Raw genomic sequence first — 13,581 nt, 5'->3', positions numbered from 1 at the left:
TCTTGTTAAATAATGCGATATTCGATATGCGATACGATATTGCTATTAGTGCGTAAAATCTATTTAAATTATATAAAAACAATTATTTAAAAACTGAGAATGAACAATTTGTGTTTCACATTCTTTCTGGGAAAAGAAAGCATCGCTAACATCTGTCACAAATCGTTTGTGTGTGTGTGTGTGTGTGTGTGTGTGTGTGTGTGTGTGTGTGTGTGTGTCAGTGTCAGACAGCGCAAGTTATTGTGTTATGCAAATTATTGCGTTTAATAACTCTTTTTAATGTCAAGCAAGTCACATTAGTAACAGTCGTGTGCCCAGTCTATTCTCTGCTATACGCGTCGACCTTAAACATACACTTTTCACAATGCTGAAGTAGCCTATTAAAATCATTCAGATATTGCGTGCCGTTGCGATATGCATATTGCGATATTTCGGTAATTTCGATATATTGCACAGCCCTAATTCCATCATCCATCCATCATTCTATCATTCAATCTATCGTTCCATCATTCAATAGTTCCATCCATCATTCTATTGTTCCTTCCATCATTCATTCCATCCATCCATCCATCTATCCATCCATCCATCATTCTATCATTCTGTTGTTCCATCCATCGTTCTATCATTCTATCCATCATTCTGTCATTCCATCCATCGTTCTATCGTTCCATCATTCTATTTTTCCATTCATCCATCCATCCATCATTCTATTGTTCCTTCCATCATTAAATCATTCCATCCATTTTTCTATAGTTCCAATGGATTTCTTCCATCCATCCTTCCTATCTGTTTGTCTGTATATATACAAAATGATATAACCTAAAGAAATGCATCTTCAATATTTTAATATAAAATATTAGAGTATGAGATGTGAAACAGCATTATGACTGGTGTGATTATGTCACCTGTATGTGAGCGACTGCAGCGCGCGACAGTGACAGCTGACGAGCCACAGCGATCTGTCCGTCAGAATGTTGGGACAATGAGAGACGCTCAGAGTGACGAGACTCCGCCCCGCTGACTTAAGCACCGCCTCCAGGCCCGCCTCCAGGCCGCCCCTCCACACAGAAACACACAGCACAAACATCTCATAACATTTGCTTTGATCATTTTTAAGGATACAGTATAAGCGTTGGGCTCAAAGATTGAAAATCCCTGCATGTGTGTGTATGTGGGCTGGTAATCCCTACGTTATGGGGACAAAATGTCCCCACAAAGATGGCAATATCCGAAATCCTTGTCCTTGTGGGGACATTTTTTGGTCTCCATGAGGAAAACATCTTATAAATCACACAGAGGGAGTTTTTTTGAGAAAGTAAAAATGCTCAATGTTTCCTGTGATGGGTAGGTTTAGGTATAGTTTGTGTGTGTGTGTTGGGTAAGTTTAGGTGTGTGTGTGTGTGTGTGTGTGTTGGGCAGGTTTAGAGGCAGGGTCAGTGTCAGGGGATAGAAAATTTGGTTTGTACAGTATAAAAACCATTACGTCATTGGAAAGTCCCCATAAAACATGGAAACACTACGTGTGTGTGTGTGTGTTTTACCTTGTGCTCCGCAAGTACTCGTCTTTGCTTTCTTTCTTGCCACGGGGTCGAGTTTTGAGGTTATGAAGAACAAGAGACTGAGTCTGACAGCACCACTGAGACAGAGTCATCAAGAACTAGACACACACACACACACACACACACACACACAAACACACGGTTAGTATGACTTTAACTTTAAGATTTGCTCTCTGCTGACCTCTAGAGGATTGGCTGAATTGTGTTATTGGTGAGATGAGGAAGTGTTGGCAGGACAGGGCAGTGTGTGTTTGTGGGGTGTGTGTGGAAATAATGAACAGAAGAAATCTCTGAACAGGTGAGATCTGAGTCTCTGTCTTCAGCAGTTCGGCCCAGTCTGCTGATGTTTGCTGGATTTGTCTTGTGTTGTGTTTGGGCGTTTGGTTATTCAGATTGGGAATTGGTTGTTTTCTGATATAGTTTTCTTGGTAATTTTCCTTCAATTAATTTTGAGTGAAGATTGTTTTGTTTTATTTAAGCAATTTATGTTTCTGCTGTTTTTGTGTGTGTGTGTGTGGGGGGGGGGGGTTGTTTGAGTGTGTGTGTGGGTGGGTGTTTGTTTGAGTGTATGTGTGTGTTTGTAAGTGGGGGGGGGGTGTTTGTTTGAGTGTGTTTGTGTGTGTGTGGGAGGGGTGTTTGTTTGAGTGTGTGTGTGGGTGGGTGTTTGTTTGAGTGTATGTGTGTGTTTGTAAGTGGGGGGGGGGGTGTTTGTTTGAGTGTGTTTGTGTCTGTGTGTGGGGGGGTGTTTGAGTGTGTGTATGAGTGTGTTTGTAAGTGGGGGGTGTGCTTTGAGTGTGTTTGTGGGGGGGGGGTTGTTTGAGTGTGTATGAGTGTGTGTCTGTGTGTATGGGGTGTGTGGGGGTGTTTGTGTGTATGAGTGTGTGTGTGTGTGTGGGTGGGTGGGTGTTTGTTTGAGTGTGTTTGTATGTATGAGTGTGTGTCTGTTTGTGTGTGGTGGTGTTTGTGTGGGTGGGTGTTTGTTTGTGTGTGTGTGTGTGTGTGTTTGTTTGAGTGTGTTTGTGTGTGTGTGTTTGTATGGGTGGGTGTTTGTTTGAGTGTGTTTGTGTGTATGAGTGTGTTTGTAAGTGGAGGGGGGGTTGTTTGAGTGTGTATGAGTGTGTGTCTGTGTGTGGGGTGTTTGTGTGTATGAGTGTGTTTGTAAGTGGAGGGGGGGTTGTTTGAGTGTGTATGAGTGTGTGTCTGTGTGTGGGGTGTTTGTGTGTATGAGTGTCTCTGAGTGTGTGTGTGTTTGTGTTGGTGGGTGGGTGTTTGTTTGTTTGAGTGTGTATGAGTGTGTTTGTAAGTGGGAGGGTGTTTTTTTTAGTGTGTGTGTGTGTGTGTGTGTGTGTGTGTGTGTGTGTGTGTGTGTGTGTGTGTGTGTGTGTGTGTGTGTGTGTGTGTGTGTGTGTGTGTCGTCTTGCCTTTGATGACACACGTGCGTTCTCAAGTGTTACTCTGGTCCAAACAGCAGGATGACGTGCAACATTGCGCCAGTCCTTACACACCTGAAACAAACACACACATTTGATAATCACCATTAAATCGCACAAAGCAACATTTAACATCATATTCTTAACACACACACACACACACACCTCAGCAGCAGTCAGCAGGGAGCGTGTGTCCAGATAAATAAACACACAGAACAGAGCAGCTTTGAGCCGCAGACGCTCTGAACACACCATCGATTCACTGCGTCGTTTCACACACCAGTGAAGCCCCGACAGATCCGGGCCTGATGAGGACAATGACATCGTTACAAATGTTAGTATATTTGGGGTTTCATGCTACATAATTCAATGTAATCATGATTTCAAAGAGTATCGGGTGAATTGAGCTTGATTGGGACGCTTGTCCCCCAGTCTTTTCAATGGCAAATCTGTCACAATCATGAGGTTTTTGTTAACTATCCGATACACACAATACTCAAATATAGCCTATATCTCAAAATGACAGTCAAAGTGCAAAATGCCGACACATTTAACATCAGTGCAAGAACGAAATGTGTTTAACTTAAGTTCTCCGGAGTCAGGATTAGAGTGTGTTAAACTGACAGCAGGCGTGAGCTGCATTGCTTGACCATTTATTTTAGTTTCTAATTGTTTCGTTTAAAAGTGGACATTTTCAAGCTTTCTATAAACATATTTCTCATGTCTGTAAGGCAAGTAGTCTGCTGAGTTTCGGTTAATTTATGAGATTAACCGGCGCCTCCATGACACGATCTGCTGCCTTTGACACTGTGAATCATCAGATTCTTCTGTACACCCTCTCATCTCTGGGCATCACAGGGACTCCTCTCCACTGGTTTGAGTCCTCAAACAGGTATGAAAATCTCACAGGTTGGTCTTTTAAGGTTGCCTGGAGAGGAGAGGTATCCAAAACACATCAACTGACCACGGGGGTTCCTCAGGGCTCAGTGCATGGACCTCTCCTCTTCTCCATTTACACCACATCATTGGGACCCATCATTCAGGCACATGGCCTCTCATATCATTGCTATGCTGATGACACACAGCTCTAGCTCTCATTTCAACCAGATGATCCCACAGTAGCTGCACGGATCTCAAGCTGTCTGGCGGACATCTCGGCATGGATGAAAAAACTATCTAGCAATCTAGCAAAGACTGAGCTGCTTGTTTTCCCTGCTAATCCCACCATACAACACGATTTTACCATCCAGCTAGGTTCATCTTTGATTACTCCTTCAGGGTCGGTCAGAAATCTTGGAGTAATCTTTGATGACCAGCTGTCCTTCAAAGACCACATCTCAAAGACAGGTCATGTAGGAAAATCAGACCGTTCCTTACGGAGCATGCAACACAGCTTCTTGTCCAAGCCCTGGTCATTTCTAGACTTGACTATTGCAATGCGCTTCTGGCTGGACTTCCATCTTGTGCAATCAAACCGCTGCAAATGATCCAGAACGCTGCGGCACGGCTTGTATTCAATGAGCCCAAAAGGGCTCATGTCACACCTCTATTCATCTCTCTGCATTGGCTACCACTCGCTGCCCGGATCAAATTCAAAGCCCTGACTCTTGCTCATGGATCTTCCACAAGCTCAGCACCCGCTTACTTCGACTCACTCCTACGAGTCTACACCCCCACCAGAAGCCTTCGCTCAACTAACGAGTGACGGCTTGTGGTACCATCACAGAGAGCCATGAAATCCCTCTCTAGAACTTTTTCTTTCATTGTTCCTGGTTGGTGGAACGATCTTCCGTCCTCCATACGCACGACAGAATCACTCGCTTCATTCAAAAGACGGGTAAAAACTCATCTCTTCCATGAGCAATTAATCTTACATTAAAAAAAAACAAAAACAAAAACTCTTTCCCCCTCTATTTCTCCTTTCTTCTTTCCTTTTCTGGTCTTTGCTACTCTGAGCAGTGTACAAATCTTAGTATTTAGGGCACTTTTTGTGTTTCGTTGCCTCTTCTTGACGGATCGCTTCCTGTTCTCCTGAGTTGTAAGTCGCTTTGGATAAAAGCGTCTGCTAAATGCATAAATGTAAATGTAAAATGATTACTGTCTGCATTAGCCTATTTGCTTCTTATTTATTAAATCCAGGCTAGTGTTGTCACGATACCAAAATTATGACTTCGATACAATACCAGACTAAAATACCTCGATACCGATACTTAATCGATACCACGGTAAAAAAAAAACAAAAAAAACAGATAATATGATTAATATGACAACAGAACTTATTATTCATTGTTAAAAAAATTTTTTACTAAAAAATGCACTTGGCCAGCTGTTCCTGCACTGGTTTTTGACCATTCCTCCTCTTATTGCTGTAATAACGGCCAGTGTGAAGATCCTCACAGAGATCATCATTATCAATCATGCTTTCATTCACTAACCTTACACTTCTCAACAGGTTGGGATGACCAAAATCTTATGATTCAAGTAACTTCATATTTTTAAAAATGTTATCTTATAATAATAATATAGACTTTTAATTGTATCTGTTTTTAAAAATAAGCAAAAAATGCTAATTACAAACAATATGACAAAAACAGTTCTTTATTGTTCAGCTTCATTGGGTCTATTTAACAGTAGCAAGTCAAGAAAGAAATTAAATAATCAAATATAAAACTGCTTACTTAGTCTTCACTCTATAATTTAACTATACACTGATTCTTAATTAATATATATTTAGTTATTTAGCCAAGCATGTGGAGGTTTTCTTTTTTTCATTGTTTGCTTAACATTAATCACAGAATATTAGGTCTCTCTTAAGACCTGCACGGCTCTCATTACCTCAGCTGTAGACTACACGTTCACTAAAGACATCGACTGTGTTGACCTGAATACTCGCCAGACCACGCATTTTTACATATGTTTGACCATTCAAACCAAGCCTGCAGTCTCCCTCTCAGATACTGAAGCTTTCGCGCCTCGATCGCCCCCCGGTGGCCGGTCCCAGTATAGTCGCCCCTCTGTGATTTCTAATGGACGCGAGGCAAACTAAACGATAAAATTACACTACAAATATTTTTTCCCCAAAGTTAGTTTATGTCACTGAAGGCAGTTATCATCACGATGATTTCATTTCAAGTGTTAAGTTTTAAAATAAGTTTAGTTTTAGTTAGTTATCTGATGCTATAAAACGGGGTGTGTGACGTCATGATTGACAGCTGAGATCGACGTCTTCTCTGAGTGAAGTTGTCACTGAGGCACTAACATACTTTTTTTGGGATTTTTGGGAGCAGTTTGGAGCTTTAGCTTTAATTTCTACATTTCCATAACTGTTTATTTCACACCAACATAATTAATCGTTCTGCATCTGTGAGAGTGTGGGCGGGCTTTTGATATCGCAGCAGTACTTACTGCTCTACTTCCTGCGCTCTACTGCGCAACTCCGGTCCCGAAATCGCTACTGCGCAGACTCGGTCCCAAGATGTCCGCGCCGTGCAGGCTGCCTGAAAGCTTCAAATCTGCCAAGCGGAAACGGATGATGTCGAGTCGTCCATATTTTTTTACGGTCTATGTTTCAAACCCAAATAATAATCCGCGAAAGAACTGAATGGCGATCGCATGTTTGTTGTCTGAAAGGCGTGTGCGCGCGCTTCAGGTCAGAGTCCGGCTCGAGCACGTCCCGTGCCGCGCTTTTTCCTCTCATGCGCGCATATTTCTGTTGCTTTCTTTGTCATGCGTTGCGCGTATATATTTAACTCTTCTGCTTCTAATGTTTATTGAACGGCTGAAGCAGAGCTCACACACGTCCTGACACCTGCTGTCACACATCCACCGAAATTAAGAAATACAGCTTATAGGCGCTGTCCTCCTTAAAGTACCGGTACTAATAAAAGTCCATATCGTACCGTTTGTAATAGCAGGGTATTGCAATACTTTTCTAGTACCGGTATATCGTGCAACACTAATCCAGGTAATTGGCTGATGAAACATTGATTAAAATGAAAATACAATTTATACAAAAAATGTAATTTACTTTAAAGAAAGGCTTTCTACAAAACAAAACTTAATGAAGTGGTCAAAATCATGTCTGACCCCCTCCATGGCTGTAGCCGCTTTTCCATTGCCCTTCAAATTGCGAATTGAAAATACGCCCAATGGAAATGCGGCAGTTTCGCAAAAACTCCCATATATCGCAAAAAAATGTTTTTACGCTCTCGTGAGGTGGTTTTTCAGGCAATTCAAAAAAAGACTTTTTTGCAAAACTGCAATGGAAACGTTTTTTCCGCCGCCGTTTTTTCAATTTTTCCTTCTTCCTTTAAGACAGCGGAAACAACTCGCAATACTGCTTCATTTTTAGCCATACAGATAAGTTCAAGACATAATTATAAACTATAAACTGTCTATTTTTATTTGTGGACTCAGGGAATGGATTATTTTGCATGCACTCACTCCAAACGCTGTCTTCATTTAAAAAGACTGTCTTCATTTCTAAATTCAGTTCATATTTCCAACAAACAAATTTTCTAGCCAAAATAACAAAAGTAGTAAAAAAACATTTGAGTTACCAAGCAAACTCAAGCATTTCGCTCTTCTCTATGTGCGTCAACCTGGTGTGCGTAAAAGTCGATCATTCTTTACAGATGACGGTTTGTTCTTTATTAAACTCATAAAAGACAAGAGAATTACAGGAATACTGGATTCTAAACACAGAAATGCCACATTATCATGAAGACCTTGAAGCAGGTCTGACACACACACACACACACACACACACACACCTCATATCCGTCCTGCTTAAGTAACCTAAGAGGCTTTTCTTGCCATTAGTAAGGGATAATGTCCACCCAGCCGGTTGTTATCGCAGAATAAACCCCGCCAGAGTGATCAGGACCCCGAGGCGAAGCGGAGCGTTACTCTGAAGGGGTTTATTCTGCGATAACAACCGGCTGGGTGGACATTATCCCGCTTATTACACGGCTACTAGTCTCAAATAAATTAGACACAAAATATTGTCTTGAGATTAAATATTTTATTAGCTCTTATGCAAAGCTTCCGCTAAGAAAAACAGTTCCAGCCTGCTTTAAGCCGTTATCTATTGCTGCTAAATGTTGAGAATGAATGCTGAAAGGGTTAGTTCAGCCAAAAATGAAACCAAGCCTCTGATTTACTCACCCTCAAGTCATTATAGGTGTTTATGACATTCTTCTGTCAGACAAATACAATCAGAGTTATATTTAAAAAGTCCAGGCTAACGTTAATCCCAGCAGTAGTTGTAGTTGTGTTTGAAGTCCATAAAAATGCAGCTGTCCGTCAAATAACGTGCTCCACACGACTCCGATGGGTTAATAGAGCCTTCTGATTCCAATCGATGCGTTTGTGTAAGAAAAATATCCATATTAAAAACGTTATAAAGGAAACCCGCCTTGAAGTCTTCCATTGTAACCCACGGCTGTTTAAGCCACAAGATGGCGCCAGCGTTAAGCACAGAAGTAGAGCCGGTCAAGATAACTCGCAGTACCCGGATGAGCGGGTGTTATCTGGAAATAACAAACCGCTGGAATGCGCGATTGACCAATCAGAATCAAGTATTTCACAGAGCCGTGTAATAATGCCTGATAACACACGTCTCCTTCCAATAAAAATAATGGCTAGTGCGGTGGATGATATACAAACCTACCAAGTGCCGACCTATCGCGAGAGGAAAATAATATATTTTAGTCGCATAACTGCAGCTATGGAAACAATGTCATTTCGCAATCGTTTTTTATCGACATCTAAGAAATATCGCAAAAGTTTTTCGCAAATCTGTAATGGAAACGTGGCTTTTGACGTATTGTTCATTTTTTCGCTTTTCATAATCAATATAGCCTAGATGAAATTTAAACATAAATATGAAACTAAATACATTGTTTACTGGCTACAACAAGTATAAGTAGTCTACAGTACAGAAAGATTTCATGTGGAAATGGGATTGAGAAAGTAAAAATGCAGACTACTAGATGGATAAAGTAGTTAGCTACTGGAAAAGCTACACTGTTTTAAAAGTAACTGAGCTAATGATAAGCAGTTGTCTACTTGTGTAATTGAGTAGTTTTTCCTCAGGAATTGTACTTTTTTAAGTAGTTTAAAAAAAGTATACTTTTACTTTTACTTGAGCACATTTCAAGTGCTGTATCTGCGCTATTTTCCTTAAACATGGCGTCGCTACATTAGGTTTATTTTTCCATGTCGACGCGATTGGCTAAGACGAATAATCAGTCCTCTGTCTGCCTCACGCGTGACTCCCGTCAAATCAACCATAGCGACCAGCCTAGAGAGAAGCCACATGTGCTTTATGAATGAGGGTTGTTGCTGGTTATTGTATGAAGACTGAAATCAGGAAATTGCCTTAAAGCTCCACTGTGTGATATTTTCCCCCATCTAGTGGTGTAAAGCAATCTGACCATCCAGTGAATAATAGTTTCTGTTCCTCTCAATTCTGATTTCGTTTTAATCCCTACGGTGGCTGATTTAGTCCAAGATTAACACGGCTTCCAGTTCCACCTCGTCCATGAGTGCCATCGAGTGTTAAAATGCAAAAAGCGAAGCTTGAATTTACGGGTATGTCCCTCTTTGGCTAATGTACTTTCAAGATGGAGGGACAAAATGGCGACCGGCATTCGAACCCCTCACCCGTATGTATTTACAATGGCATATTATAAACTAACGAGAATACTTTATTACTTGAAAGAAGTAAATATACATTAATGAGCACATATTTTTGAAAGAACTAAGTGTTTTTAGCTAAGAATAAACTAATAAAGTTACACAGTGTAGCTTTAAAGATTACTAAAAATTGACCGCAGAATATTACATTTTCGAATACACACAAATGGTCCGTATTGTGTTGTTTGCCAGGCTTCAGTGAATGAGGCCGATTGCCAGATCTGCTAGATCTGTGTCCCTTACATCAAGTAAGGGATAATGTACACCCAGCCGGTTGTTATCGCAGAATAAACCCCTTCAGAGTGACGCTCCGCTTCGCGTCGGTCCTGATCACTCTGAAGGGGTTTATTCTGTGATAACAACCGGCTGGGTGGACATTATCCCGCTTATTACACGGCTACTAGTCTCCAATAAATAATTATTAGACACAAAATATTGTCTTGAGATTAAATATTTTATTAGCTCTTACGCAAAGCTTCCGCTAAGAAAAACAGTTCCAGACTGCTTTAAGCCGTTATCTATTGCTGCTAAATGTTGAAAATGAATGCTGAAAGGGTTAGTTCACCCAAAAATGAAACCAAGCCTCTGATTTACTCACCCTCAGGTCATTATAGGTGTTTATGACATTCTTCTGTCAGACAAATACAATCAGAGATATATTTAAAAAGTCCAGGCTAACGTTAATCCCAGCAGTAGTTGTAGTTGTGTTTGAAGTCCATAAAAATGCAGCTGTCCGTCAAATAACGTGCTCCACACGACTCCGATGGGTTAATAGAGCTTCTGATTCCAATCGATGCGTTTGTGTAAGAAAAATATCTATATTAAAAACGTTATAAAGGAAACCCGCCTTGAAGTCTTCCATTGTAACCCACGGCTGTTTAAGCCACAAGATGGCGCCAGCGTTAAGCACAGAAGTAGAACCGGTCAAGATAACTCGCAGTACCCGGATGAGCGGGTGTTATCTGGAAATAACAAACCGCTGGAATGCGCGATTGACCAATCAGAATCAAGTATTTCACAGAGCCGTGTAATAATTTTGTTTAATATGTAAACGCATTAAACCTGCTTTCTGTCAGCTTATTGAATGAAGTGCATATTTTAATGTAATGTGTTCTCACATGCTATTGAAAATTGTTATCCATGTATATAGCAAATAACTTTAATAAAACATCAGATTTATATTTTAAATCGGTTTTGTTGTTTAATTGCAAGCAGCAATAATCAGTTGTGAAAATTGTGTTACTAAAGCAGAATGTGAAATTAAAGCAGTATGAATGCGTCTTGGAAAAAAAGAACTGTTAATAAAATTGTTAATAAACAACGCTTTGCAACCTTTTTTAATTAACCGCAAGAAAACCTCTACAGAATGTTTGTCATGAATGTTACCAGATTATTGGTTGCTTTCTCAAATATTATATGGCTTTATTTTTAGTGCTAGCAGTCAAAAATATAAAAAAATAGTCAAAGAAATAATAAAATACTGTTGGTGATCTCATGTTTTTTTGTTCTTACTGAGAATCATCCATAAAAGAGTAAGCTACATTTTTAATTAGCAGGCTATGGAATAACATTCATAGCATAATTGAGTACTTTTAAAAGGGCTACTTTTGCTCCTACTTTGAGTAGTATTTAGGACAGGTACTTTTACTGTACTAGAACTACATTTTTTGACAAGCAACAGTACTTCTATTTGAGTATGCCTTTTCAGTACTCTTTCCACCACTGCTGACAAGCTACTGAAAAAGGGAGTTAAAGGGTTAGTTGACCCAAAAATGAAATGTCTGTCATTAACTCCTCCCCCTAATGTCGCTCCACACCCGTAAGACCTCCGTTCATCTTCACACACAGTTTAAGATATTTTATATTTAGTCCGAGAGCGTATGCAAGTGTATGCACACTATACTGTCCATGTCCAGAAAGGGAATAAAAACATCATCACAGTAGTCCATATGAGACATCAGTGGGTTAATTAGAGTCTCTTGAAGCATCAAAAATACATTTGGGTCCAAAAATAACAAAAACTACAACTTTATTCAGCATTGTCTTCTCTTCCGCGTCTGTGTTCAATCCTCAAATAAAGATTCAAACGGTTATGAATCAGTTAATTGATTCATGATTCGGATCGCGTGTCAAACTGATGAAATCACGTGACATTGGCGATCCGAATCATTGAATAAAGTCGTAGTTTTTGTTATTTTTGGACCCAAATGTATTTCTGATGCTTCAAGAGACTCTAATTAACCCACTGATGTCTCATATGGACTACTGTGATGATGTTTTTATTCCCTTTCTGGACATGGACAGTATAGTGTGCATACACTTGCATACGCTCTCGGACTAAATATAAAATATCTTAAACTGTGTGAAGATGAACGGAGGTCTTACGGGTGTGGAGCGACATTAGGGGGAGGAGTTAATGACAGACATTTCATTTTTTGGTCAACTAACCCTTTAATAAAAGCCTTCTGATGAATTTGTGTGAGAAAAATATAGCATATATAATACAACCATATATTAACACCATGGAATCGGGCGTTACCCATGCGGCTGTAGGACCTGTAGCCCGTGTGCTGTGTGTCCTCCTGTGACTCTGCGGTGTAAAGGGACCAGTTGTCCGAGTCGGCGTCTGTGTGAGTGTGTCGGATCAGCCAGGGCGAGTCAGAGCCGCTTTCGGGACCCTCCATGCCTCCACACAGCCGCCCGTCCCAGTGAACCTCGCAACCGCCCGATCCCACCGACAGCGTCCGCAGCCTTCGCTCAAACCTGCGCAGACGTCACAGAGAGAGCCGTAGTCATGTATAGGTATGAGTCTTTTCAGTCACACAGTATTGTTATTTCTGTCTTGCAATCAGATTATCATTAGCCTGGATGGCAGCCGAACTCAGCCCCGCCCACAGCCGAACTCAGCCCCGCCAACAACATTTGAGCTCAGGCGGTTCGGTCTGGACTCGATCCATAGAGGAGTAATTATGCCGGAACAGAAACTGACCAATGAGATCATCAGGGCGGGCTTTAGACAATACCGGACAGATGATCAACAGAAACTCACCAATGAAATCATCAGGGCGGGCTTTAGCCGATGACGGACAGATGATCAACAGAAACTGACCAATGAGATCATCAGGGCGGGCTTTAGACAATACCGGACAGATGATCAACAGAAACTCACCAATGAAATCATCAGGGCGGGCTTTAGACGATGACGGACAGATGATCAACAGAAACTGACCAATGAGATCATCAGGGCGGGCTTTAGACAATACCGGACAGATGATCAACAGAAACTCACCAATGAAATCATCAGGGCGGGCTTTAGCCGATGACGGACAGATGATCAACAGAAACTGACCAATGAGATCATCAGGGCGGGCTTTAGACAATACCGGACAGATGATCAACAGAAACTCACCAATGAGATCATCAGGGCGGGCTTTAGACGATGACGGACAGATGATCAACAGAAACTGACCAATGAGATCATCAGGGCGGGCTTTAGACGATGACGGACAGATGATCAACAGAAACTGACCAATGAGATCATCAGGGCGGGCTTTAGACGATGACGGACAGATGATCAACAGAAACTGACCAATGAGATCATCAGGGCGGGCTTTAGCCGATGACGGACAGATGATCAACAGAAACTGACCAATGAGATCATCAGGGCGGGCTTTAGCCGATGACGGACAGATGATCAACAGAAACTGACCAATGAGATCATCAGGGCGGGCTTTAGACGATGACGGACAGATGATCAACAGAAACTGACCAATGAGATTATCAGGGCGGGCTTTAGACGATGACGGACAGATGATCAACAGTAACGTAATCACCTCATCAAAGGTGCTTGGGTTGAATGATGATCATGTTGGGTAAGTACTCAGTTTATCCTT

General features: G+C 41.2%; 1 protein-coding gene across 2 annotated transcripts in view; it reads right to left on the bottom strand.

The window, feature by feature from the left end:
- si:ch73-290k24.5 (F-box only protein 41) overlaps positions 1-13,581 on the bottom strand; it is a 49,907-nt gene that overhangs the window by 21,922 nt on the left and 14,404 nt on the right. For both annotated transcript variants that reach the window (XM_067445455.1, XM_067445456.1), the window contains exons 5-9: positions 12,228-12,451; positions 3,155-3,294; positions 2,981-3,064; positions 1,542-1,657; positions 906-1,058 (exon numbers count right to left, since the gene is read on the bottom strand). In XM_067445455.1, the coding sequence (XP_067301556.1) occupies positions 906-1,058; positions 1,542-1,657; positions 2,981-3,064; positions 3,155-3,294; positions 12,228-12,451 (717 nt within the window). The remainder of the gene's footprint in view (positions 1-905; positions 1,059-1,541; positions 1,658-2,980; positions 3,065-3,154; positions 3,295-12,227; positions 12,452-13,581) is intronic.

Source organism: Pseudorasbora parva, chromosome 6, assembly GCF_024679245.1.
Source record: "Pseudorasbora parva isolate DD20220531a chromosome 6, ASM2467924v1, whole genome shotgun sequence".
In the NCBI taxonomy this organism is placed as follows: domain Eukaryota; kingdom Metazoa; phylum Chordata; class Actinopteri; order Cypriniformes; family Gobionidae; genus Pseudorasbora; species Pseudorasbora parva.
Note: the sequence above shows the minus strand (reverse complement) of the source record. Positions and strands in the feature narration are given on the sequence as shown.